Source organism: Psittacula echo (assembly GCF_963264785.1).
Source record: "Psittacula echo genome assembly, chromosome: 16".
NCBI classification, from domain to species: domain Eukaryota; kingdom Metazoa; phylum Chordata; class Aves; order Psittaciformes; family Psittacidae; genus Psittacula; species Psittacula echo.
In genome coordinates, this window is record NC_137752.1 from 11,353,548 (window position 1) to 11,379,511 (window position 25,964).

The 25,964-nt window shown below is 58.6% G+C and overlaps 3 protein-coding genes across 3 annotated transcripts; 1 reads left to right on the forward strand and 2 right to left on the reverse strand.

Moving 5' to 3' along the window:
• Nucleotides 1-1,447: 1,447 nt before the first annotated feature.
• On the reverse strand, nucleotides 1,448-7,805 carry ENTPD8 (ectonucleoside triphosphate diphosphohydrolase 8; the record flags this gene model as incomplete). The annotated part of the gene is made up of 9 exons (XM_080630486.1): nucleotides 1,448-1,639; nucleotides 2,396-2,530; nucleotides 2,682-2,792; nucleotides 3,160-3,423; nucleotides 4,161-4,391; nucleotides 4,896-5,055; nucleotides 5,660-5,810; nucleotides 6,795-6,912; nucleotides 7,686-7,805. 9 exons carry the CDS (start codon nucleotides 7,803-7,805, stop codon nucleotides 1,448-1,450), a joined length of 1,482 nt encoding a protein of 493 aa, XP_080486612.1.
• Nucleotides 7,806-10,273: 2,468 nt separating this feature from the next.
• On the forward strand, nucleotides 10,274-16,649 carry LOC308227738 (ectonucleoside triphosphate diphosphohydrolase 8-like; the record flags this gene model as incomplete). The annotated part of the gene is made up of 10 exons (XM_080630558.1): nucleotides 10,274-10,426; nucleotides 10,632-11,345; nucleotides 11,927-12,044; nucleotides 12,961-13,111; nucleotides 13,716-13,875; nucleotides 13,979-14,209; nucleotides 15,170-15,433; nucleotides 15,747-15,857; nucleotides 16,102-16,239; nucleotides 16,440-16,649. 10 exons carry the CDS (start codon nucleotides 10,274-10,276, stop codon nucleotides 16,647-16,649), a joined length of 2,250 nt encoding a protein of 749 aa, XP_080486684.1.
• A 750-nt stretch (nucleotides 16,650-17,399) lies between these two features.
• LOC308227739 (ectonucleoside triphosphate diphosphohydrolase 8-like) lies at nucleotides 17,400-25,467 on the reverse strand (the record flags this gene model as incomplete). The annotated part of the gene is made up of 10 exons (XM_080630559.1): nucleotides 17,400-17,688; nucleotides 18,587-18,759; nucleotides 18,926-19,063; nucleotides 19,748-19,858; nucleotides 20,288-20,560; nucleotides 21,431-21,664; nucleotides 22,382-22,541; nucleotides 23,684-23,834; nucleotides 24,326-24,443; nucleotides 25,345-25,467. 10 exons carry the CDS (start codon nucleotides 25,465-25,467, stop codon nucleotides 17,400-17,402), a joined length of 1,770 nt encoding a protein of 589 aa, XP_080486685.1.
• Between the last annotated feature and the right edge of the window lie 497 nt (nucleotides 25,468-25,964).

The window sequence follows — 25,964 nt, forward strand, 5'->3', positions numbered from 1 at the left end:
GGAGGCACCAGTCCCAGCTTATTTAGGCCACAGCCAGCACAGCCAGGAGCTCTGCTGAACCTGGACAGGAGAGGTCCCTCACTCACAGATCCCATGGGGTCAGCTCCAGCAGTCCAACACCATCTTCTACAGCCTGTTCCCACACCTGGCATTTTTACCTCTGTGCTTACACTGCCAAAGATGTGCCTGTGCAGGGCAGAGAGAAGGGAGAGGGATCTGATGTTTGGTTATGGAAAATGTCGAAGTGCCATTGGCTCAGACCTTCTGGGTGGGAAGAGGTTCCTGTGGATGGAGGTCTCTCCATGTTGCTAAAGTTCAGGCTGGAGGGCTGAGCCTCACGCTAGTGAAGCCAAAGACTGTGAGCAGGAGGCAGAACCCTGGTCCCCAGGCCCTTGGCTCACATGTCCTTATCTCCACCACACAGAGATGCTGCTCTTTCAAACAGCTTTTCTAACCTGTTTCCACAGGGGTGAATGGGATAACACCTTGGGTTAGGACCACCATGTATCATCTTCCACAGCAAATACCTTGCAGATCTGCCAGAGCCAAAGGGCTCTGACTATTCCTCAGTCCAAATGCTTTTGATCCTTTTCCGAAGCCCTTAAGTCCTGCCTGGATGTTACTTCATACTGCATGGGCAGAAGGGGTCTTGCAGTGCAGAGGAGAGGTAGCTGTGAGAACACTCCTGCTCAGAGCAGCCCTTTGGAGGGGCTGGGCAGGGGGCTGCTGAGCTGGAGCTGGGAGGAATGATGTGACCATCTGGTTCCTGCTCCTGAGCTGTGCTGGGCTCTGCTGAGCTGGATAAACCACTCGAGTGCCTGGAGCTGGAACCCGTTACGGATTTAGTGTCTGACAGAGCTGAGCTGTGTAACTGGAATATCAAATAAACCCTGAGCCACAGTTGGCAGCTCTTCAGTCAACCTCCACTTGCATTTTTTCTGCTGAGATATGGCAGTAAATAGTTTTAAAGACACCTGACAGTGTCTTTGGGAAGATATTGTCACATACTACAGCAGTGTTGCACGGGGCAAGATACAGGTAAGGTCACTCCTCTCCTCAGAGCTTAGGTGGCCACCACTGCTCTCCATCACCAGTTGCCTCCTGTGGCTGTTGGGATTGCAGCCCAGCAGGAAACCGTGTGAGGCTGGTTGGAGGCTTCCCTACTTGAAAAACAAAATGGGTTTTATTTCTAGTTTGGGTTGATCTGGCTTCATCCAGCCACCAAGTCTCACTCAGCTTTTATCAGCCAGATTGAAGGAGTCTTCCTCTTGGAGGTATTCGGAGAGCTCAAGACACCTTTGTCATCCTCAACATCTTCATAGAGATGACACAATCTCCTGAGCAGTGGAGATGGGTCTAATGCCCTCATTGTTCTCTCCCTTCCTCCTTTTGCAGCACATCCCTGCTTGGTTGGTAGGCAGGATGCTTCTGGTCAGGAGGCTGGGAGCTACTTGCTTTTGCAGAAACACTGGAGGAACCCGGCCACCAGGCCTGCCACCGTGGCCAGCACAATGCAGGAGACAGCACCTGCCCACAAACTGGGCTGCTGCCCCTTGACGTGTCCCAGAGCCTCCGTGGGGATCATGTTGGTAAGATTCAGCATGAAGCCCAGTGTCCACCCGATGTCTGTGTTTGCTGCCTGAGGTGAGGGAGCAGAGGTCATCCAAAAGTGCCTCTCCCAGCCACCGGTGGCTTTGGTCCAAGGGGCTCTCCCATTAAGCTGCCCCAGCTGTGATTTCACACATGGACTGTGATGAACCTGATCTTACCAGCCCCAAATACACAGAGGGCTTTCCTTTCCCCCCTTCCCAAGGGCTGTAGGGCAGAAGAATGTGGATGAACAAGGCCAGGTTGGATGGGGCTTGGAGCAACTTGCTGTAGCAGAAGGTGTCCCTGCCTGTGGCAGGGGTTGGAACTGCATGAGCTTTAAGGTCCCTTCCAACACAAACTAGTCTGCAATTCTGATAATGACTGGGATTCTGATAATGACTGCTCTGGTCCAGATCTGCCTCTGTGACCATGATTTTGGATCTGAGGTTTCCTCCTCCCCAATGATCCTTCAAATTTGGTCCTATTCTGGTTCAAATGGGTCCTGGGGCCGCCATCAGCTCTCTGATGCTCAAGTCAATCCTGCCCCACATCAGACACCAATGTAGCCAAATCTTCCTGTGCACTCCTCCAGCCCACTTAAAATTAGCTTATGTTCATACCAGAGTGAGTGAGAACAAGCTGGTGTCAGAGGTTTGGGACAGGGAAGGAAGAGTGAAGCTGGGCTGGGGTCACCGGGCAGCAGGATGCGATGGGGACACATTTCTGGTGCAGGGGACTCCAGGGACACTGCTCCTGGACGTGTGCTGGGGTCAGGGCAAGGATGCAGAGCCCACAGGGTCCTTACCTGCCGCCTGAAGTGGATGCTGCTCCACGTGTGCTCACTGAACTTGTAGCCATCAAGCAGCAGTGTCAAGATGTAGATGGCTGTGGAGCAGTACTTGTGTAGATACCCCTTCTGTTGCGGGAAGGTCTCCACCAGCTGTGGGGCCATCAGGGGACACAGTGCATCAGGGAATGAGATACTCAGGAGCCCTGCCTAGCCCAGGGGACAGGAGGACATTTCCTTCCTGGACTGAGAGCTCGGACAGGACAAGCACAGGGCTCCATTCTGCCCCTCACAGGGCTCTCACCTCTGCCCAGTCCTTCTTGCAGAAGGCCTGGACTGTGGAGTTGACGTCCTTTAGAGACTGCTGGCTGGTCAGGTTCAGGAAGTGGAAGGTGTAGTAGAATCCAGCGAAGGCCTAGGGGATACAGGGAAGTGGTAAGAACTACACCTCCTTCCTCACCCCAAAAAAAGACCCAGGGTCCCCTCTAGCTTGGGGACAGAGTCCCACATAATTTCGAGGATTCTACATCCAGCACCCACTTGATGGTCTACCGGAAACCTTGGAGCTGGTTGACAAGCCGTGGTGCTGCTGCTCGCACTCTGAGCCAGCTCAGACTCGCTCCCTGGGACAGGATTTTCCCTCAGAGAGGGCTGGGGCATCACACGAAGCAGAAGCCACCTCCCAACATAGAAGAGGTTGCAGATGGGATCAGCCAGTGGCAGAGGAGAATCCCACCCAGCCCTATTCCCCCACCACAGCCACAGGGACGGAGGCTCCTTACGAAGAACTGTCCCCGCACGGGTGGCTGATAGACCCCGTTGAACCCGCACGTGCTGTTGGCCCCACAGCTGAGGTTGAAGAGCTGCTGGACGGCGGCGCTGCACGCTGCTGGCTCCCCTGTCCCCATCACCCTGAGGAGCTGCGCGGCGCTGGGGGTGCTCGGGGCACGCACACAGGGGCTGTCGTAGAGCTCTGCCGTGGTGATGTTCTCCTGGTACCCCCTGGGGTAGCAGGGGTGTGAGATCTGTGCAGTGGATGGGCTGGCCTGGAGAGAGCGCGAGCAGTTAGTGGGGCCTGGTGTGGGGTGCCAGTGAGGTCTGACCCACAGCCCCATCCTGTGTGTAGACAGGGACTGGATCATGCTTTTTTGGAGCAGGATCTAGACCCTAGGATGATTTGAGACGTAGGAGCCATCCTTTGCATGACTTTGTCTGCCCCACTGAGCTGTGCTGGGTGCTGATGCCCCTGCCAGCCTGTGCACCCCATGGCATTGGCAGCCTGCTCCCTCCCTGCATGCACAGCTGATAGCTCTGGCATTCACTCTGTCCCCACGCTGGTCTTAGCACTGAAAGGACCAAAGGTACATCCCGCCTGCGTGCTCCTTGAGCATCTCTGCCTCCCGCTGCACTGGGCTGTGCGCTCTGTCTGAGGTGAGGTGAGAGGACACTGCCCAGTGGTGGAGCCGTGTATGTTGGGAATCCTCTCTGGGGGCAGAAACTGAGGAAGGGCGAGTGCACAGGAACAGGAAACAGCTTGAGGGTACAGCTGGGCTTGGGAAATGATGGAAGATGCTATTACGTGCCAACATCTGAGGAGAAGGAACCTGGTGGGGAACCACCACCACTTCCCATCCAAATGAGAGAGCATCTAAGCTTCTCCCAGGTTTTTGAATTCCCAATTCCTTAACACTTTTTCCACAGGAATGCCCAGAGTTTCTGGAAGACACTGTTGATGGTGATGGGAAGTGGTTGAGCAGCTCCTGGTGACCAGTGCCTGTGGTACCTGGTGGAGAGCTGCCAGCAGCCTCTTCAAGGCCTGTGTCTGCCCATAGCAGAGGTAGCTGTGGGTGTAGAGCGAATAGTTGGTGCCATAGAGCCTGAAGAAGACAGAGGTGTTCTTGTCCTCAATGGTGACTCCAGGCTGGAAGGTTATTTGTGTTGAGGCACCTCCAAGGTCCAGAGCTCCGAGAACCTCAGCATCCTGCGGATGTTCCCATTTCTCTGCAAAGGAATACTGGCCCGACAAGACAGCAAGTGTTAGTCTGAGCTGGAGATAGTCACAGTCCCTGTCCCCTCCCTCCAGGCTTTGTGGGCTCAGAAGTCCCTGAAGGACCTTCCACGTTCTGTCTCCCTGTTTAAGCCCTTCCTGCCTACACCCTCCTCAACCCACATAGACCTCTGTGTAGCACTGGGTGAGGTCTGGCGCCTTGGTTGCACATCAGCTGGAATACAGAGACTTTGAGGAGGGAAAGAGTAACACTTTGATCTGGGGTCTGGAGTTGCTGTATCCCTGTGATACCAAACCCGATCCATGTGAAGGTAGAGAGCACAGGGCCAGGCAAAAGGACACAGAGATCTAGACTGCGTTAGTCACATGCGGCTCACAACCATAGGCTACATTTACCTGTGTGACAAGCACCCGAACCCATGTATTCCTCGTGTCTGGAAATACAGAAACCTGGCTGGGGCACACACAGGGATGTCACTGCTCACCCCTGAGCCCGCTGCCTGCCCGCACCTTGACGAGCGTCTCCAGCAGGAAGTTGACGCTGATCCAGCCGAAGGAGCCCTCCTCCTTCCCCGTCAGGACCTGAGCTCCGCGGAACTCCACCGGGTACTCGCCAATGGTCTTGGCCACCTCGGCAAAGACCTGCTGGGCCTTGGTGCTGTTCTGCTCCCTGCCCGGGGAAGGACATGGACACCGCGAGTGGAGGAGGCGATGGCCGGGCAGCTCCAGCGCGGGGCTGACAGAGAGCGGCTGCGGCTGCTGCCAAGGAGCAGAGAGAGGGCAAAGCCAGCAGATCCCTCCTGTGCTGCCCTGGGAGTGCCCCTAAAAATGCTGCCTGTGGGCTCGGCCGGAGGACACGGGAAGGGTCATGGCAAGGCTGGCAAAGGAGGTGCTGGCAGAGGAGGCCACGGAGATGCTGCGAGGGCTGGAGCAGCTCTGCTCTGGAGCCAGGCTGAGAGAGCTGGGCTGGGGCAGCCTGGACAAGAGAAGGCTCCTGAAGGGGAGACCTGAGAGCAGCTCCAGTGCCTAAAGGGGCTGCAGGAAACCTGGAGAGGGGCTTGGGACAAGGGCCTGCAGGGACAAGGGCTGTGGGGTTTCCTCATGGGCACAGTGAGCTTCTCTCTTGGACACCCCATAGGCTGCAGATGTGGATGCTCTGCCCATCCCCGTGGCCTCCGGGACAGCCCCCCCGCTGCCCCCTGCCCCATCCCAGGCTCTGGTGCAGGAGCACGCGGTGGGAAGGGTGGAGCTGCCGGCTCCAGGCTGTGCTGTACCTCAGCAGCCGCATGCCCGCTGTGGCCCCCAGGTAAGTGGGGGTCTCCCGCTGCTGCTCTGCCGGGATGATCTCCATGGCCTTGTCCAGGCAGGGCTTCAGGCTGGCTCCGGCCCCGGCGGGGTCGTCTGCGTAGCTGGAGATACCGGGTCCTGCAGGAGAGCCCCGCGTGATGGAGCCAGGTCAGTGACACCCAGGAGAGGCCGCGTAGTGCGGGACTGTCAACGCATGAAGCCCTCAGGGGTTTGTCCCTGCATTCCCAGTCTCTTCATGCCCTTGCATGGGTGTCCTGGCTGTCCGGTGCTCAGAGCTGACCTGCCTGGAGGCAGCACGTGTGCCACAGCCACAGGCACCTCCTGCTCCGCACACAGCAGAAGGGCAGCATTGTGCCTTGTGATGCTGAGCTCTTGTTTAATGCAGGTCGGTGGAACTGCCTGACACAGCCTGGCATTCCTGCAGGACTCGTTCAGCAAACACAGTACTTCCCTATTCCCTTGGGGAAGGGGCAGGCTCTCCTTTGTCCTGCTGTGTGTGGAGTGTATGCACATGCAGAGGTACCCTCGCACGGCTTGTTTGAGTTCCTATTTTTGGAAGCTGGCAGCAGATCTGAGCACCCAGCGTGGTCCTGTGGAGGGCAGGGACAGGCTCCGGGATGGAAATACCACTATTTACCTTCCCTCAGCTCTGCACACCATTAGTGCCATTAGCCCATCTCCATTACACTTTGCTCTCTGCTGGCCCCCTGCAGTTAACCAGTAACTGACCTGCCTGGATGTGAGGTTAAGGTGAGCTCGGAGCCCTCCCAGCCCCTGCCCTGGCACCTCTGCCCTTGCCTGGTGGCCTTTGCCAGTCCCAGCCCAGCTCCATGTACCATTTAGCTGACCCTACCTCCCTCACGATCCTGGTCCTTCTCTCCAGAAAGACCAGTCTGAGAGCACCTTTGCAATAGGAATAGATGTGCCTTTGGGTATTTATAGATACCCAATAGATGAATAACTGCCTTTTGGGGTATTCACCATTCACCTCACCTGGCACGAACCAGCCAACCCCCCCTGGTGCTGCAGGGCAGGCGCCCTGGTGAAAAGCCCCCGCGTGGAGCAGGGGCAGGGAGAGGGACAGCACATCCCGGCACTCACCGGCTGCAGCGCAGGCCTCCACCTGGGACACGATGCCGGTGCCGTTCTCCTTGTCCGCAGGCCACCGGTAGATGTAGAGAGCCGTGTGCGTGGAGCCGGCGTCAAACACCAGCCCGTACTGGGGGCAGAGGGGAAGGGACTGTCAGGGGGTGCCGCCAGCAGAGCTCCTGGGGCAGGGGAACCTCAGATGATCAAGAGTGGCACCAGAAGAGGGAGAGTCCTGTGGCACTGCAGTCACTGTGCTGAGGACAAGGATCTACCACAAGCCCTTTGAGGTCCAGTGAAAAGGCTGAATGTGCTGTAGGGTCAGGCAGTGACAAAACTGCCAGACACAGCTCAGCCTGTGCAGGAGCTTGTCCCCATAGAATCCCAGAGAGGTTTGGGTTGGAAGGGAGCTTAAAGCTCCTCCAGCTCCAACCCCTGCCACAGGCAGGGACCCCTTCCACTGGAGCAGCTTGCTCCAAGCCCCTGTGTCCAACCTGGCCTTGAACACTGCCAGGGATGGGGCAGCCACAGCTTCTCTGGGCACCCTGGGCCAGCGCCTCAGCACCCTCACAGGGAAGAGCTTCTGCCTAAGAGCTCATCTCAGTCTCCCCTCTGGCAGGTTCAAGCCATTCCCCTTGGCCTGTCCCTACAGGCCCTTGTCCCAAGCCCCTCTCCAGGTTTCCTGCAGCCCCTTCAGGCACTGGAGCTGCTCTAAGGTCTCCCCTTCAGGAGCCTTCTCTTCTCCAGGCTGCCCCAGCCCAGCTCTCTCAGCCTGGCTCCAGAGCAGAGCTGCTCCAGCCCTTGGAGCTTTCTGGGCTCAAGCCTGCCTGAAACCCAGGGAAAATCCTCTACCAAGGGGCAGCCAGCACTCACGTGAGAGCAGGCGGCTCCTCCCAAGGACCCTACCTTGGTGCTGGGAGGCAGAATCACGTCCTTCACGTTCACAATGCTCAGAATGAGGGCAATGAAGCTGAAGACACAAGTGGCTGCCAGGAGACCTGCAAGGACCTTGGCTTTGTGGTCCATTCCTCCTCCAACCTGCAAGAACAGCCCCAACAACATGCTCCCACCTCTGCACTTGCAAAGCCAGTTTTAAAATACAAATCTCATATACAGACATGGGAAATGCAAATCCCACATGTGGATATGAGACTTTCCCCTTCCCTAGCAAGGCCTGAAGCCATTCTCTGGGGCATGGCTGCTCTTTTGGCAGTCTCAGGCTGGGACACCCTGCTCTGCTGAGCACTTCCTCTCTGGGGGATTTGTAGCCTGGCTTTTCAGCCCTGCTTCAGCTGCAGCCCTTTGGGCTCCCCTCTGCACACAGACCCCATTCCTCTGCCCTGCTCCAACTTGCATGGCTGGGGGAAGCACTGGGAGCAGGACCGTACCCTGTCAGGTTCCCACTGTGGCCATCCCCTCCGGGATGCAGAGCCACATCCCTTCATCATCCCCTGCATCCTCACAGAACCTGTCCCACAAGATCTGGGACCATCAGGCAACATCTGTTGCCCAACAGGCCCAGACTGTCCCTGCTCTGGGTCCTCTCTGCTCCAGGCAGGGGAACAGCATCTAGAGCCACGTCTTAATCTCCTCGGCTCCGACTGATGCCACAGCAGGTAAGGAGACACACAGGGACATGTCCTTGCCTGCAGCTGACCCCCAGCCTCTCCTGCAGCACCAAGGGCAGGCAGAGGGCAGAGGCGGGAGGCTCCTGTGGACCGGGGCACACACAGCCCTGCAGCCAAGCTGGGATACCAACAGTGACAGCATCACACGGGCAGCCCAACCAGTGTGTGCAGAGGAGCCCTGGAGATGGAGATCCTGCTTGTCTGGCTGGAGCTCAGCTCCCAGCAGGGTCAGCCTAAGGCATTGGGAAAAAATTGCAGCAGAGAAGCAAAGCCAAAGGATCTGGTTCTCTGCAGTGGCCTCAGCACACAGCAGCACCACAGCTGGTCCAGATGTGCTTTCCTCAGCACCCTGCCCCATGCCACCATGGGCTAGCTTCCTCCATGGCCTCAGACTGAGCAGTTGATGTCCTGAGAGCCTGGACACAGTCTAGAGAGGTGGTTGAACCACCCGGAGCTCTGGGGTGGCACCTGGGGGCTGTCACTTGGCTGCACAATTCTCCTGTGAGTGCATAGAACCACAGAGAAATCCCCTTGCCCTTTTGCCAGGTGAGTGGCTGGAACCGGAGGTGAAAGACCTTTGGCAAGGTCAGAGGAGATGCTGATTCCTGGTTCAGTGTCAGCATCCTCAATGAGGAACAAGGGTGACCAATACCCTGCGTGACATGAGATGTGTAATGATGGATCTGTTCTTCTGGCCCACATCATGGAACACAGGACAACAGGAAACTCTTATTAGGGAGCCCTGCCCTGCACAGTAGCTATGGCCAGAAGAGAACATATGGAAGCAGCTGATGAATCCCTATATTGCCATGTCTCCAGTCCTATCAGCCTAGAGTTTGCCTAGATACAGCTGTGTCATGGGGATGGGATTTCCCTGCTCCGGGTAACACAGTAAAGCCCAGCCCAGCCCACATCCTGGAAAACCCTGTCCCAGGCACTGTGCAACGGAACGATGTGAAATGGAGATAAATTGCACATCCTGCACGTGGGAGCAGGTGGGAAATGGGCTCCACCTGCTCTGATAGGGGCTAAACTCCATCTGGACTGGGCAGAAGGCAGCATCCAAAGGCAGTACAGAGCCGGGCAGGGCAGCAGGGCATGGGGAGGGAGCCCAAGCAGTGGAAAACAAGGTGAGAAGCATGTGAGAAGCTGATCCATCTGTCCAGGCTTTCCATGGCACCTCGGGGCTGGCCGGCGCTGAACCCACATGCTGCAGGGACGGGAGGCGATGGTGATGCCTCCAGAGCTGCAGAAGGGGCTCACAGCCCACAGGGAGCAGTGCCCGTGGGGCAGGTTCCCAGCTGTGCCCAACCTGGGCCGTGTCTGCCCTTGTCTGTGTGAGCTGGCACCACAAGTGCTCCGAAGGCACCGCGGGACATCCCTCAGCTGCAGCGCCCCTGGAGCAGGAGGGCAGGCTCGGAGGGGCTGCTGGTGCTCGGGACAACGGGGCTGAGCTCCCACCCTGTGCATGTGGGATGTGTAAGTCAAAGGGGCTCTATTAGAGTGTAAGAACGAGGGCGAGGGTGAGCGCTGTGAGCATCCATGCCAGGCAGAGCGGTCCCTGCCTCCTGTCTCCCCCACCAGTGCTGGGGCACAGCAGTGCCCTCCATGCCCCGTCCATGTAACTCCCGTGCCCCCCAGCCTGCTGCTTCCTGCCCCTGCAGCCCACTGAGCGTGTTTGTCCCCAGCACGGGCTCCAGCGCTGACCCCCCCTCCCGCTCCGAGCCAAGCTCCATCTAGGGCCCCCCAAGCCCATTCCCTGCCCAGGCTCACCCTGGCTGCTCCCGGCTCTGCCGCTCGCCTGTCTCACCGTGTACTTGGAGTGTGGAGCCCGCTCCTGGGACAAAGGCTGCCCCGGTCCCCGCTATGGCCCTCCCCTTGGCTTCGGACCAGCAACCTGCCCAGGAGAGCCTTGTCCAGGAGGCAGCAGGGCTGGAGAGCCAGGGTGGAATGGGAATTGCGTCTGGTATTAACCACTTGCCTGCTGGACACATCCACCTGTGGGGTGCTGGCCATGCCGTGGGGCAGCTCCCCATGAAGCTCAGGCCAAGCCGAGCCTGCACCCCTGCCCCTCGGGGAGCCTGTGGGTGTGCTGGCCCTGGGGTGAAGGCAGCAGCTTAGGTCAGGGAGACCCACAGACATCCCTGCCCCAGGCCTGCTGCAGAAGCACACAGCCCCATGGAGCGTGGACCGAGCCGGTCACCCATACCCTGCTGTCACCTAGTGCTGCCCCAGTGCAGGCAGGGACACAGCGGCCCAAGACAGCAACAAGAGTGAGCTGGCAGGTGTGGACCTGCCCCCATGGCCAGGGTGCCCCACAGCCAGAGACCCATCCCCATGCCCAGGAACGACTGCCCATTGTCAGGGTCCCATCACCCTGGGGCAGTGCAGGCTGGGTGCAGGCAGGGTGCAGTCAGGGCACAGGCAGCGGTACAGGCAGGGGTGCAGGCAGCGGTACAGGCAGGATGCAGGAAGCGCTGCGGGAAGGCCGGGGGTTGCCCCGCCCTTGCCGCGGGCCGTCCCGGGAGGGAATCCGGACGCGCGGCGTCGGTCCAGGCCGCGCTTTCGCTTTGCATTGCCCCGGGCCGGGTACAGGCAGCGCAGGCAGCGCTGGGACCCGGCCGTTCCCTCCTGGGCCCGGGCAGCTGTGCCCGCCCTCAGCCGCTGCCCCCGGCGTTGCTCCGCTGCGGACCCCGGGGCAGGGTCGTGGTCCCGCACCCGCCGTGTCCCGGGGCGCCGCTGGCACAAGGGGAGCCGGGCGGGGCTGGGGAGGGGCTGGGGCTGCCCTCGCAGAGGCCGTCCCGGCTGCGGGATGCAGAGCCCCGCGCTCAGGGCGCTGGGCTGCGGCTCGGTGGCTCTGCTGGGAGCGCTGGCGGTGGCCGCCTTCCTCCTGGTCCTGACCCCGGCGAAGGACGCTGCCCTTCCTGCCAGGAGCAAAGTAGGTGCCCGGTGGAACCTCCGGCTCCTTCCCACCTCTCGCCCCTCCACCAGCTCTGCCCTCCTCCCCACTTGCAAATCTTCCCATAGCCACCCCTATCAAGGCTTAACCTGATGGAGGTACATCAATCACCCCCTCAGTCATGGTCCTGGCTCCTTGCTAAGGATGGAAGAACACCTCCTGGGAGCTGCTCCATCCGCCACCTGAACACTTCCTCTCCTCTTTTCAGCCACCCTGGTCACCTGGTGGGGTTTCATCTCTCTCTCCTGTCGCTTTCTGCTGGCTGATTGTTAAAAACAGTCAGAGCTTGTGAGAGTTTCTATTCCCAAAGGGGTGGGAGCAGCTCTGGGATGGGTGCCTGGATGCCTTCCTGCCCTGCACATCACCCTGCTGACCTGCACGTCTTTCCTTCCTGAGCTCCAGCTCCTTCGGCGAAATGAGGGGGCTCGGAGCTGGAGGGAGGTTGGGCACGCAGACCTGTGCTGCTGCCCTGCACACGTGGGAAGCAGGAGCCTCGAAAGCCCCCGTGGGGCTCGGTTCAGCCCAAGTGCGCTGTGACCTGTGTCCCGCTCTGCCCCCAGTACGGGCTGGTGTTTGACGCCGGCTCCACGCACACGGCTCTCTACATCTACCGGTGGCCTGCGGACAAGGAGAACGGCACCGGCATCGTGTCCCAGGTGGAGGCCTGCGCTGCAGCCGGTGAGTGCCGGGATGTGCTGTCCCTCTCTCCCAGGCTCCTGGATCACTGCCCACTCTCACAGCATCGCGGGTGAGCTCAGCCTTTCAGCCCGTGCTGGGAAAAAGGGAGGTGGCCTGGTGGGAGCACCAAAGTGTGGAGGGGACAGTCTGCACCTCAGGGTATCACAGTAACTGCGTGAGGCAGAGGTGGGTAAGGATCCTGGCCCTGTTAGCATGGTTCCTGGGGCCAAGTTCTGTCTTGCAGATGGTGGCTTTGCATCAGCTCACAGCTTGGGATGCTGGATGGGCAGAGGTTGCTCCTCTCCCATGTAACTGCTTCCTTGGATCTTCTTCCCACAACATCTCTTCACAGCTTCTTCAATAAGCTAGAATCACAGAGAGGTTTGGGTTGGAAGGGACCTTAAAGCTCCTCCAGCTCCAACCCCTGCCACGGGCAGGGACCCCTTCCACTGGAGCAGCTTGCTCCAAGCCCCTGTGTCCAACCTGGCCTTGAGCACTGCCAGGGATGGGGCAGCCACAGCTTCTCTGGGCACCCTGGGCCAGCGCCTCAGCACCCTCACAGGGAAGAGCTTCTGCCTAAGAGCTCATCTCAGTCTCCCCTCTGTTAGCTTAAATCACCTTTGTCTTGTCCCTATATGTACCATGGCAACTCCTAAAAGCTCTGCAGAAGTTCCTAAACATGACTGTGGTTCTGCTGTTTTTCTGTATGTGGTTCCTAACGCCCCCCTGGGTCAGCGGTGTTCATTTTGATATCTCTGTGGCATCAAACACAGCGAAGTTTGGGGTTGTGACCAGAACATCTGCCAAGTTGGTCCAGAGAGCAACCTGGGCCTGGTGATGGGGGGAGCATGTCCCTGCTGTTCTGCCCCTCCTGGGTGTCACTGACCTGGCTCCATCACGCGGGGCTCTCCTGCAGGACCCGGTATCTCCAGCTACGCAGACGACCCCGCCGGGGCCGGAGCCAGCCTGAAGCCCTGCCTGGACAAGGCCATGGAGATCATCCCGGCAGAGCAGCAGCGGGAGACCCCCACCTACCTGGGGGCCACAGCGGGCATGCGGCTGCTGAGGTACAGCACAGCCTGGAGCCGGCAGCTCCACCCTTCCCACCGCGTGCTCCTGCACCAGAGCCTGGGATGGGGCGGGGGGCAGAGGGGGGGCTGTCCCGGAGGCCACGGGGATGGGCAGAGCATCCACATCTGCAGCCTATGGGGTGTCCAAGAGAGAAGCTCACTGTGCCCATGAGGAAACCCCACAGCCCTTGTCCCTGCAGGCCCTTGTCCCAAGCCCCTCTCCAGGTTTCCTGCAGCCCCTTTAGGCACTGGAGCTGCTCTCAGGTCTCCCCTTCAGGAGCCTTCTCTTGTCCAGGCTGCCCCAGCCCAGCTCTCTCAGCCTGGCTCCAGAGCAGAGCTGCTCCAGCCCTCGCAGCATCTCCGTGGCCTCCTCTGCCAGCACCTCCTTTGCCAGCCTTGCCATGACCCTTCCCGTGTCCTCCGGCCGAGCCCACAGGCAGCATTTTTAGGGGCACTCCCAGGGCAGCACAGGAGGGATCTGCTGGCTTTGCCCTCTCTCTGCTCCTTGGCAGCAGCCGCAGCCGCTCTCTGTCAGCCCCGCGCTGGAGCTGCCCGGCCATCGCCTCCTCCACTCGCGGTGTCCATGTCCTTCCCCGGGCAGGGAGCAGAACAGCACCAAGGCCCAGCAGGTCTTTGCCGAGGTGGCCAAGACCATTGGCGAGTACCCGGTGGAGTTCCGCGGAGCTCAGGTCCTGACGGGGAAGGAGGAGGGCTCCTTCGGCTGGATCAGCGTCAACTTCCTGCTGGAGACGCTCGTCAAGGTGCGGGCAGGCAGCGGGCTCAGAGGTGTTCCCTCCGCAGGCTGTGCGGGGATGCTGGTACCCCCGTGCTGGGTCCTGGTGCGTGACTCCCGGTGCGGGGCAGTGCTCCCTCACAGGCACATGGACCCACCCGCCTGCAGAGGATGTCATCGGAGCTTTGGACCTCGGTGGGGCTTCAACCCAGATCACGTTCCTTCCTGGGACCACCATAGAAGACAGCAGCACAAGAGCCGTCCTCAGGCTGTACGGGGCCAATTACTCCATCTACTCCCACAGCTACCTCTGCTACGGGCAAAAGCAAGCCCTGAAGATGCTGATGGCTTCCTTACACCAGGTATCTGACCCCAGCCTTGTGCTCCTCTACTGCAGCCTGAACCCTGATCCATGGAGCTTGTTGTGCAGCACCCGCTGAGTGTCATGGCTGCTGGGCTGGGTGCCATCGTGCAAGCCCCAGTGAGGATGATGGATACAACAGGGCCACCATGGCAGGAGGCAGTCCCGGGGGGGTCCCAACATCCAAGAACAGGACTTTACCGAGGTGGAGGTGGACACCCCAGAGAAGGAAGCCTGGCCACAGGCACTGCTGGGATGCTGGGTGCTCAGGGCCACTGTTCCAAGGCAATGTTGCCGTTGGATCTCTGCCCCTGTCCTGATGGAGGGGCTTTGTCACCCAGCCTCAGTCACAGGCAGCTGGAAGGGCGCATCCCTGGAGGAGGGAACCTGCTGAGAGGCTGGGAAAGACCAAGCAAGACTTTTTAGCACCAGTGCAGTAACAAATAGGTTGGTTTTATGCGTAGAAATCAGAACATGCTGGTCTTCAGCAGTAGGGATGGGCATGGAGAGGGAAGGGAGGTGGTGTTACTGCACAGGGGGACCTCCATATCTGTAACTTGGCTGTGGGGTGCGGGCTCAGTGCTGGCTTGTGCTGGTTGGAATGGGCAAAAGACCATGTGCAGAGTGTGTTGCAAAGAGAAATTAGTTTTGGTTTTGCTTAAATGGCTCCTCAGCCACGGCTCTCCCCTGGGTCTGCTGATCCTACAAAGGAGAGAGGGGACAAAATGGGTCCATGCTCGGCACAGGGTGCAAACCCCCAAGGCCTTGAGCATGCAGCTGCTCCCTGACGAGTATGGTTGTGCCATGTTTGTCCCCGCAATGCGGTACCTGCACCCCATAGGCAGTGGGGCCAGCATGGTGGTGTCCTGCTGTGGGAACAGGTGCTGTCTGTGGGCTGATTCTCTCCTTTCCATCCTCATCCTCAGTGTCAGCGTGATGCTAACGCTGCTGCTCTCTCCAGGCCAGCCCATCCACTGCACAGATCTCACACCCCTGCTACCCCAGGGGGTACCAGGAGAACATCACCACGGCAGAGCTCTACGACAGCCCCTGTGTGCGTGCCCCGAGCACCCCCAGCGCCGCGCAGCTCCTCAGGGTGATGGGGACAGGGGAGCCAGCAGCGTGCAGCGCTGCCGTCCAGCAGCTCTTCAACCTCAGCTGTGGGGCCAACAGCACGTGCGGGTTCAACGGGGTCTATCAGCCACCCGTGCGGGGACAGTTCTTCGTAAGGAGCCTCCGTCCCTGTTTCTTGGGGGAGTTGTGGGTTTTTGGGGCACCAGAAGCTGGCCACGACCCAGGAAAACTGCTGTAGGAGCAAAGGGATGCTGGATGTGCCCGATGCATGGAGCCGTGCAGGGTCCTCACCAGGCAGACCCACACCCCTGCTGTCACAGCACCCATCTCTTTCAGTGTGGGGAGCAGTCCCAGTGGGTTTGACAGGCTGAGGGTGGCCTTAGGGACACCTGCGTTAGGCTGGCTGCATGGCTGAGCCCTGAGTGCTTTGCTAACTCGACACCTTTGGTCTTCACCACTCACAGGCCTTCTCAGGGCTTTACCACAGCCTTCACTTCCTGAACCTGACAGGAGGGCAGCCCCTGAGCTTGGTCAATGCCACCATCAGGCAGTTCTGCACCAGCACCTGGGAGAAGGTGAGATCCTGCCCAGGGGATGGCAGCCCCTGCCCTTGCTGTGCCTGGGCACTGGGCAGCCTGGGGCTCATCCAGAGCCCACCCTCTGGAGACAGCAGGGAGGAGCACAAGGATTCCTGGACAGCAGAGCAGCCTCCCGGCTCCGGGGCCCAGCCGTGCCGGGTCTTTGCTCCTGGCTGCACTGTGGGGCTTTCCCTGCAGTGTGGGTGCTCCAAGCACTGCTCCCGCTCCTCCATCCCTGCAGGTGCAGCAGGAGTTCCCCACCGTGAGCAGGATCCAGCTCCGTGACGCTTGTGCAGCCAGCACCTATGCCCTCACCCTGCTCCTGCAGGGCTTCAGATTCAACCACACGACGTGGCTGAACATCCGCTTCGCCCGGCAGGTAGGGATGTGCCCGGCACCTCCCAGCTCCCGCCCCGTGCCATGAAAGGGCTCATGCCCACCCTGTGCTGCACAGGAGCAGCGGGTGACAGGGCAGCACAGCCCATTGCCCATGCCCGGGGTGGCCTTCTCAGCTACCTGTGCCTTGGCTGCTCTATCTTTGCAGCCTTTCCCATCCCTCTTCCTTCTCTGTCTGCACAGGTCACTGGTGTAGATGTGGGCTGGACTCTGGGCTACATGCTCAACCTCACCAACATGATTCCCTCAGAGATTCCCCAGAGAGTCGTAGGGCTCCAGAGAAGCAATTGGATAGCAGCCACGGTTCTACTGGCCACCATGCTCATCCTCACCTTCTGCCTGCTCGCACTCATGTGCTGCCAGAAAAGCTCCTCTGGTTATGTCAGTCTCTAGCAGCGCTGCTCCAGGGGCAGCCCAAGCACTTGGTCCTGCTGCTGCGCTTGTGTGAGGAGCTGCAGACCAGGGAATCCCCCCTGTGTCCAGGAGCTGTGAACTGAACTGGTAACGTGGGTACCTGTGTCCTGGCCTGGAGAGCTGGAACTGGCACAGGCTTTAAAATCTCTGCCTTGTATCTGCACTGTCTGGTTTTCCTTTCTCCTTGCTGCTGGCTGGAGATGCTCTAGGAGGGAAGGCATGGCAACGTGGGGCAGGGGCTCAGCACTGGGGGCATGGGGACTGCAGCGATGTGGGGTGGCTGGAGGTGGCAGGTCAGGGAGTGACTGGCAGCAATGGGATCATCATGCGGCTGGTTACAGCCTGCAGCAGATACCCCATGTGGGGCAGACATGACCTGGCCATCCCAGGCCAAGGGGCTGCATTGGCCATTGCATTGCCGGCACCAGGCAGAGGGGCAGCAGCACTGGGGCTATGCAGGGGAGATGGGTCTTGGGCTACCCCCCATGACTGGGAAGCCCTGTGAGGTGAGGGATGGCAGCAGCCCCCTGCTCTCCTGCACAAGGTTCCTCTCCAGTCCAGATGCAGCCCATGTCTGTGCCCAGCAGACATCCCACCCTCCCTTTCATAGAGTCGCAGAATGGTTTGGCTTGGAAAAGGCTTCAAGATCATCTGGTTCCAACCCCTGCCATGGGCAGGGACCAGCACACGGGTGATTTGGGAATGCTGCCGGGATGTGTCAGGGCTCCCTTACAGTTCTGGGGAGTCCCACTGGCAGCCCGGGGCTGGGTGAGGTGAGACAGCCCGGCTCTCAGCAGCAGAATGCCTGTCCTGGTGCCCTGCTGGCTTCTCTTCAACATCTGGCAGATACTGCAGGGGCTTCAGGGGCATCTCCAGTAGAACTGAGCAATGGTGACTGTCCCCCGAGTCCCTGTTGTCATCACCAACTGTACAGGAGCAAAGCAACAGCATTTCCCCATCGTTGCCTTTCACACAATTTATTTGGATGTCTGAGACACCAACAGTCAGCTCCTCACTGCTGAGAGGCACAGAACCACTGAATCATCTGCAGGCAGATAAAAACTGAGCAGAACCCAAGGCAAAGGCAGGGGTGCAGTTGTGGGCAGGATCCAGCCCAGCCCTATGGGCAGGGTCAGCGCAGGACTAAGAGCCTGACCCCATGGTGTCCAGCCTGATGGTGGGACAGTGTCTGCAGGTGATGGGACATATGAATGTCCCACTACCCAGATGGTGGGACAGTGTTCTTCTCCAGGCAGCCATTCAGAAACACAGACCCCTTTATCCCAGAAGAAAGGGAAGATTTGATGAGACAAGACAGACCCTCAGGGAGTCATGGACCATGTTTCTGACTTCGGATGCTCAATTTTGCTTCTGTCTTCAACACCATCAGGTAAGCCCATGCGATTCACCCTCAGGAGAGCCAGATGTGGTACTGCAGAGTATTTCATGCCCCTCACAGGCACCTGCTGGGCTGTTGGTGACCATAACCAGACCCAGCATTGCACCAGACACCCAGTCACAAGTGCTTGCAGCCATGTGCTATCAGTCTGGCATTGAGGGAGCTCCTCCATGGCCAGGCTGGTTCTCCATGGCCCCACGTGCCAGCTGGTGGGATGGAGGCCACATCTGTAACAGGCATAGCAAAATTAGGAGGCAGATGGGCACGGCTGAGGTCCCTGTGGTGCGTAGGCAGAGCTCCAATGGAAACCTCTCATAGTGCCTGTCTGCATGCTGCGGCCAGTCCCATGGGACGTTATACCTCAGTTCTTCAGTGCTGCCGAGATGCTCAGCATCACTGAACCAGCCCCAGGCTGCAAACCCTGGGGGCAGAAGCAAGGGGGTCCCAGCACTGATGGTTTTCCAGCCTCGATGCACATCTACCAGGCTCTGAAACGCGGCCAGGCTCCTATACCCACAGGAGCAGGAGCAGGGCAGTGAGCCCCAGGACAAAGGTGAGGATGATGAAGGTGATGGCCGCAGCCCACAAGGAAGGAACGTGCCCCTTCACCCATGCCGGAGCCTCCGCCGGGATCATGTTGGTGAGGTTGAGCATGTACCCCAGCGTCCAGCCCACGTCGGCGCTCCCCGCCTGCCCAGGGAGAGGAGACACGAGTTACCCTGCAGGAAAGCCACAGCAGCGACACCGGCTGCAGCCCAGAGAGCGGCTTCTTGGAGCGTAGCTCTCGCAGCACCTGACGTGGAAGCTGGCTCTTTTCCTCCTCTGCTCCTGCCCACAGGCTGCATTTGCTGCCTACCTTCATCTGGAAGATGATGTTGTTCCAGCTGGTCTCATTGAACTTGTAGGCATCGAGGAGGAGGGTGAGGATGTAGTTGGCGTTGGCGCAGTATTTAGGCAGGCGCTGAGGGTTCTCTTCAGGGTAGCTGGCAGAGAGCTGGGGTGGGGACATGTTTGGAGGGAGGAAGTTACTTGCAGGCAGTTTTCGTGTAGGGACAATGCCCTGACAAGGGCTGCGTGAGGGGCAATGGCGCTGCAGTCACCAACATCTGGAAAAAGACTCTGGACCAGGCAGGTATTTAGGACCTGTTCCACACAGGGCAACTCCTTTGAAGATGATTTACACTCTACACGGGAACAGAGAGGCATTCTGGAGCTCCTCCTGCCCCAAATTCTCCCATCTCAGCCTCCTTGTGCCAGGGGCTCCTGCTCTCTCCCCCATGGTGATCTTAGCACAGCTCTTGGCCTTATCCATCCCCATTTGACTTGCCTCCAGAGTGGTGCCAGCAGCTGGGTCTCCTCTCACCATCCTCAAATGCTATAGACCCACTTCCATCCCCAGCTCCTGTGCTGGAGGGGAGATTCTGCTGCCTTCACCTGTCTTGGCTGCCCCTTTCCCAACTGATGTTCCTTGCTCGTATAATTATGAGCAAGGAAAGTCCCCGAGGTGAGTGCAGGACAGTCCTGGCTCTCACACATTGCCCAGGGATGGCTCTGCTGTGTCAGGCACAGTCGGCAACCAGGGACCTTTGCCATGGAGGGGTCCCCGCTCCTCTTCCCCTACCCCAGGGCCCCTTTGCTTGTGAAGCTTCCACACTGCCTCCCACCATGAGGAACATACATCTTCCCAGCTTCTCATGCAGAAACGCTCAATGGTCTCCCTGACAGTGGCCAGCGTCTGCCCCTCGGTCAGGTTGAGGAACTTGAAGTTATAGTAGAAGGCAGAGAAGGCCTGAAAGGCAAGAGGCAGAAACAGCACTGAGCTACAGGGGAGACGAACACCAGGCAGCTGCAGTTTGCCCTATCCTGGTATAGCCCCAGGGCATCACTGTCCATGTCCCAGCAGAGGTGATGGGCTGGGGTGCAGGTGCCTCCTGGCTACAGCAGCACATCCAGCACCTTGCCTGAAGGCTGCTGGCTAAGCTGGGCTTTATTACTGAAAACCTGGGATTTGGCTTCTCACCCGTTTCGTTAACATGGTCCCATTTGGAGACCTGGCTGGAAAACAAGGCAGCAGCAATCCCTGGTGTGCCCTGGGGCAGGGATAACTTGGGAGCTTTTCGGCCCATTCTGCTGTGGGGAGGTGACAATGCCATGGGGCACGAAGGGACACCACAGCACATGCTCTGCCATGGAGGTGGGAGGACAGGATTTGCCTTACAATGAACTGCCCTCTGACCGGCGGCTGGTAGATGCCATCGAAGGTGCAGTCCTGGCTCTGGCCACACGCGGAGAAGTTGAAGAGCTTCTTGATGGCAGCCAGGCACCCGCTGGCATCGCCCCTGCCCTCCAGGGTGACGTTCCTGTCGCCAGGGCCCAGGCGTGGGTCGCTCTGGTTCGTGCAGGGGCTGGTGCGGAAGGAAGACAGCGACACGGTTTCATTGTAGTCTGTTGGGTAGCAGGGGTGATGGACTCGTGCGCTGGGGGATGACTCCTGGGAACGGCAAAACCGCAGGCTGCAGCCTCCTCTAAACCCTGCTCGGGCACAGGAGTCCCCCAGTGCTCCACCAAACACCATTCCCATTGGGAAAAATATTTCCCCTGTATTTGAATCATAGAATCACAGAATCCCAGCCTGGTTTGTGTTGGAAGGGACCTTAAAACTCACCCAGCTCCAACCCCTGCCACGGGCAGGGACCCCTTCCACTGGAGCAGCTTGCTCCAAGCCCCTGTGTCCAACCTGGCCTTGAACACTGCCAGGGATGGGGCAGCCACAGCTTCTCTGGGCACCCTGTGCCAGCGCCTCAGCACCCTCACAGGGAAGAGCTTCTGCCTAAGAGCTCATCTCAATCTCCCCTTTGGCAGGTTCAAGCCATTCCCCTTGGCCTGTCCCTACAGGCCCTTGTCCCAAGCCCCTCTCCAGGTTTCCTGCAGCCCCTTTAGGCACTGGAGCTGCTCTCAGGTCTCCCCTTCAGGAGCCTTCTCTTCTCCAGGCTGCCCCAGCCCAGCTCTCTCAGCCTGTCTTCATAAGACATAGGTTGGAAACTCAAATGTTTCAGCTTGTGCCCATTGCCTCTTGCCGTTTTAGTTTTCCCCTCTGAGAAGAGCCTGCTCCTGCCATTTGTACACCCTGTGTGATGCAGCTGTGTATAGCCAGAAGTTCTCTCCTGAGCTGCCCCTTCTGACGCTTCCCATGCTCCCCTCCATGTCTGCCTACCAGTGCTCCCACAGGAGCCTGTACCTACTCTCAGTCCCTGCTGATGCCTCTCTGGAAGAGCTTTGCCTATTCTTATTTTATGTATTAACAAGCCTGTTGCTGTCATCATGAGACCAGAGTCCAATTCCTCCCCAGTTCCCCTCTCACCGCAATCAATTCCTTTGCCAGTCGCTTCAGCATCTCGTTCTGGCCGTAGCAGAGGTAGCTGTGTGTGTAGATGCTGTAGTCATACCCGTACAGTGTGAACTTGGAGCCTTCCTTCCAGTTCATCACTGAACCTTCGGGTATAAAGCTGATTTGGGTGGATGCTCCTCCAAGATCCAGTGCCCCCAAAATGTTGGCTGCCTCTGGACGAACCCACGTGTGTGCTTTGGGCGAGTACTGCCAAGGCAAGACAGGAGAGGAAGAGAAGCACACGGTTGGTCTTACTTGCCCTGAGCACAGTTCCCATCCCATTGAAGGCAATAAGGTTTTGTTACTAAATTCAGCAGGCATTCAACTTAATTCTTTCCGTATGGGAGGTCTCCCCTGCCCAACCTGCCCGGCCATTTGTCAGAGCCAGGCAAAGCAGAGGTTCAACTGTCTGAGGGTCAAGATGTGCCCCCGAGCTGTGGGCTCACATGGCTCCCAGTCACCACCCCCATTTCAAAGTGCTGGTGGGGATGGGGCTTGGAGGGGCTGCCCTTCCTGAGGGGCAAGGACAGAATCCCTCCAGCAGCCTGCACGGGAGCTCCCGGCTGCAGCAGTGATGGGCAGAGGGCAGCACAACAGAGCTTTGGATCAAGTCTCCCAGTGCCACACGGAGAGGGCCCTTCCCAGGGCAGGGAGACAGAGCCCAGCAGGAGCCAACGGTCCCAACTAGGGTGCATTGCCGACCTCGCTGTCCCAGGAGACCCTGTGTCCACAGCGTGTGGAGATGTGCCCTTAGCTCTTAGCAGAGACAGCCCCATTCCTGATTTCTCCCTCCCCAGGATAACTGGCTGCTTCCCCGTGATCATTCCCAGCAGCTGCTGACCTTTGTCTCTGTGCAAAGCGAGCTTAAAAATCAGAAAACCCAAAAATCAGCAAAGATGCAGCGGGGTTTGAGCCTTCTCCCACCTTAGTGAAGGAGTCCAGCAGGTAGTTGATGGTGATCCAGCCATAAGCCCCCTCCTCCTCTCCTGTAAGGATTCGAGCCCCTTTGAAAGCCACTGGGTACTCTTGCATGGTTTTAGCGACTTCAGCCAGGACTTGCTCTGCTGCTGAGCTGTTCTGTTCCCTAGGAAGGGCCCAGAGGTCAGGACACATCCCCACCTGCACCAATACTACAAAGGAAGCACCAGGAACCAGCCTGGTTTTTCCCCAGTTCCACATACTCCAGTTTTCTGCAACAAGCAGCTTGTGTGAAATGATGTTTCCTGCTACATTGACTTGTCAAATCTGCTCGTACATCCCAGCTGTCTACCTGAGGCGTTACTAATCCAGGAGCAACATCAATCTCATCCCTCCAGCACAGCTTGGTCTAGTCTGTGAAGCCACCTTCCCCTACCTAAGCATCTTCATAGTGCTGGAGGTGGGTAGAGCTAGTGCTGCAAAGCCCAGGTTTGAACGTCCCCCCATTGACTGCTCCAAAGGGCTGGTTGCTGAGCTGGGTCTTTCAGAAGGAGCCAGCCTGGTTTCAGACCTCTGAGTGGGGAGATGTGTTGGGGCTGCTGGCATGTGCTTGCTCTCCGAAGCAAGGAACCTTCAGGCTATGACCTGGCTCCTTCCCAGGGAAGGGCTCTCATTGCCAGGGCACAGAAATCATGTAACATATCTGCAACCATAAAACCAAGGACCATGAAATGAAGGTTGACATTTGAAGAAAGCTAAGATGGGCTGGTGAAAGGTAATGGCACGTCCTGCAGCACCTCATTGCCTCCTACATCTGCCCCACTCCCCCACCAGCACCATCCATCTGGGCAGATCATAGAACTATAGAATGGTTTGGGCTGGAAAGGAGCTTAAAGCTCCTCCAGCTCCAACCCCTGCCACGGGCAGGGACACCTTCCACTGGAGCAGCTTGCTCCAAGCCCCTGTGTCCAACCTGGCCTTGAACACTGCCAGGGATGGGGCAGCCACAGCTTCTCTGGGCACCCTGTGCCAGCGCCTCAGCACCCTCACAGGGAAGAGCTTCTGCCTAAGAGCTCATCTCAGTCTCCCCTCTGGCAGGTTCAAGCCATTCCCCTTGGCCTGTCCCTACAGGCCCTTGTCCCAAGCCCCTCTCCAGGTTTCCTGCAGCCCCTTTAGGCACTGGAGCTGCTCTCAGGTCTCCCCTTCAGGAGCCTTCTCTTCTCCAGGCTGACCCAGCCCAGCTCTCTCAGGCAGTGGCTGCTTGCAGCTCGGTCCCTGCTCTGCCACCGTTGAACCCCAGAGCAATACCTCAGTAGCCTCATTCCTGCTGTTGCTCCAAGATAAGCTGGGACTTCCCTCTGTTTTGTAGCAGGAACAACCTTCAGGACTTCATCCAGACACTCCCTTATGGAATCACCAGCTTTCGGGGGATCATTGGCATAGCTTGATATACCTTGTCCTGGAAGAGAATCAGGCTGGGACAGGCTGATGGGAACAGCTGGGGACAGGGATGTGGGAGAAAGAGGGCACAGGGCACTGAGGTCTGTCAGCTCTTAGCAACAAAGGGTGCTCCTTCAGGGTGCCCTGATTCCCCAGGACCTGACTGACCCATTTCCCTCCTGTGGCTTCCCCACCTCTCCCATGCTTTCAGCAGTGTCCCCAGCTGTAGAGGCGAGACCTTCCCCAGCCAGGACAGCAGCTTGGGCAGTCCAAGGTGTGGGAATGGAAACCTGGAAGAACACCAAGGTCCATCAGTTCCACCAAGTGTGTAGCACTGCATGGTCCTGAGGGCCCTCTAACCACATGTGAAGCCAGGGGGTAGGCAGCAGTGCCAGCTCGATGGACAGAGCTGCCCAGCATGGGCCAGCCAGCAAGAGGAAGGGCCAGGTCATCCCACCCACAACACCAACATGCAGGGCAGCACCGAGCCCGTGGCAGAGGGGTACTGACCATGGACATCACAGGACAAGGTCTGGCTGACCACACCGGTGTCGTTCTCCTTGTCTGAATCCCACTCGTAGACAAACAGAGAGGTGTGGGATGAGCCTGCATCAAACACCATCCCATACTGGAAGGGAAAACCCAGACATCACACTGGTGGGAGGAGCAGCAGCCTGTCCCCAGCATCACCATGACCCTGCCAGGGTGGTGGGGCCAGAAGATGCCCCAAACCCATCTCTTCTAAGGCTCAGCTATCTGCAGCATGGGAGAGCTGAGCTGTGGCAGCACCTGGCCTCAGCAGGGGCATTTCTCACAGCAATGGAGAAATTCAGCTCTCCTGAGGCCTGTGCAGCACCGTGAGCTCACACTGACTTTTCTGAGCTGTTTCCTCATGCCTTATTTATTTTCTTTCTTGGTTACAAGCCCTTTGTGCCTACACTGGCCCCACCTGTGGGCCAGCAACGCCCCCATCCCCAGTGCTCTCTGCTACCCGTAGGGCTGCACCCAGCCTGGGCAGGGACAGGCAGCACCACAGCAGCCCCAGCCCAGGAGCACCCAACTGAACACCTCTCCCACATAAAGCCCTCCACCTCACCCTAAAACTGTGCCAGCCCTCTTCCAGCAGCCAGGGAGGGATGCCAAGCTGCAGGGGATGCTTGTGCTGTGGGTTAGGGCAGGCTGGTGGGAGCTGGCAGGTACAAGCATCATCAGCAGGTGTTGTGCCATGGGAGGGCAGAGGGAGCAGGACAGCGCTCTGCCCTACGCATCCGCCCCAAGGTAATCCCCTCAAAACATGTCCAGCACATAGCATGGTGGCCAGTTTCCGAGCAGGCTTCCCCCTCTGACTTGGAGGTGTCCAGGCTGTACTTACTCTGCGTCTTGAGATGGGAAGAAAACACCCACTCAGCTACTACCAACCCCCCTTCACCTCCAAACCAAAGACAATGTCGATAAGGTGCTGTCTCCGAGCACCTGCCCAAGGGGACTGGTCTCTGCAATGATGCTCAGGGACCTTCTTTTGGGCTCACCTTGACAGTGGGTGGCAGGGCGACATCTTCAGTGTTCACCAGGCTGAGAACAAGGGCAATGATGGAGAGTGCGACCAGTGCCCCAACAACGGCACTGGTGAAGTGCTTCTTGTTCGTGAACATTGTGGTGAAGGGTCCTACAAACCTAAACACAGGAGAGAGGTGGTTGGACGTGGCCAGCTGGGAACACCAGCAGTCAGTGGGGGCTGCAAGGAGAGCAGCTCAGAAAGCTGCCCTCAGGCTGAGCCTATATCGAGCTGTGCAACTCGGAGATCCTGGTGGATGATCAGATCTTTCCCTGGGAAAAGCAAAACTAGGATGAACCAGGGGGGATGGATGATGAGGGGTTGGCTGCCCAGCAGCCTGGCGCAGCCATGATGGGATCCCACAGTCCCCCAGATCCTGCACCCGCTCCTGCTCAGCTCACCACTACCAGGAAGGATGAGGTCCAGGAGGAGGGAATGAAGCAGTGCCCCAGAGAGAGGAGACCACAGGAAACCGCAACCCTCTCAGTGTGAGGTGTCGTAGCAGGCGAGGTGACTTTACCTGACAAGGTGCACCTAGGGTCAGCTCACCGCAGCACTGCCAGACCCTGCTCCAGGAGCCCTCAGACACTTGGA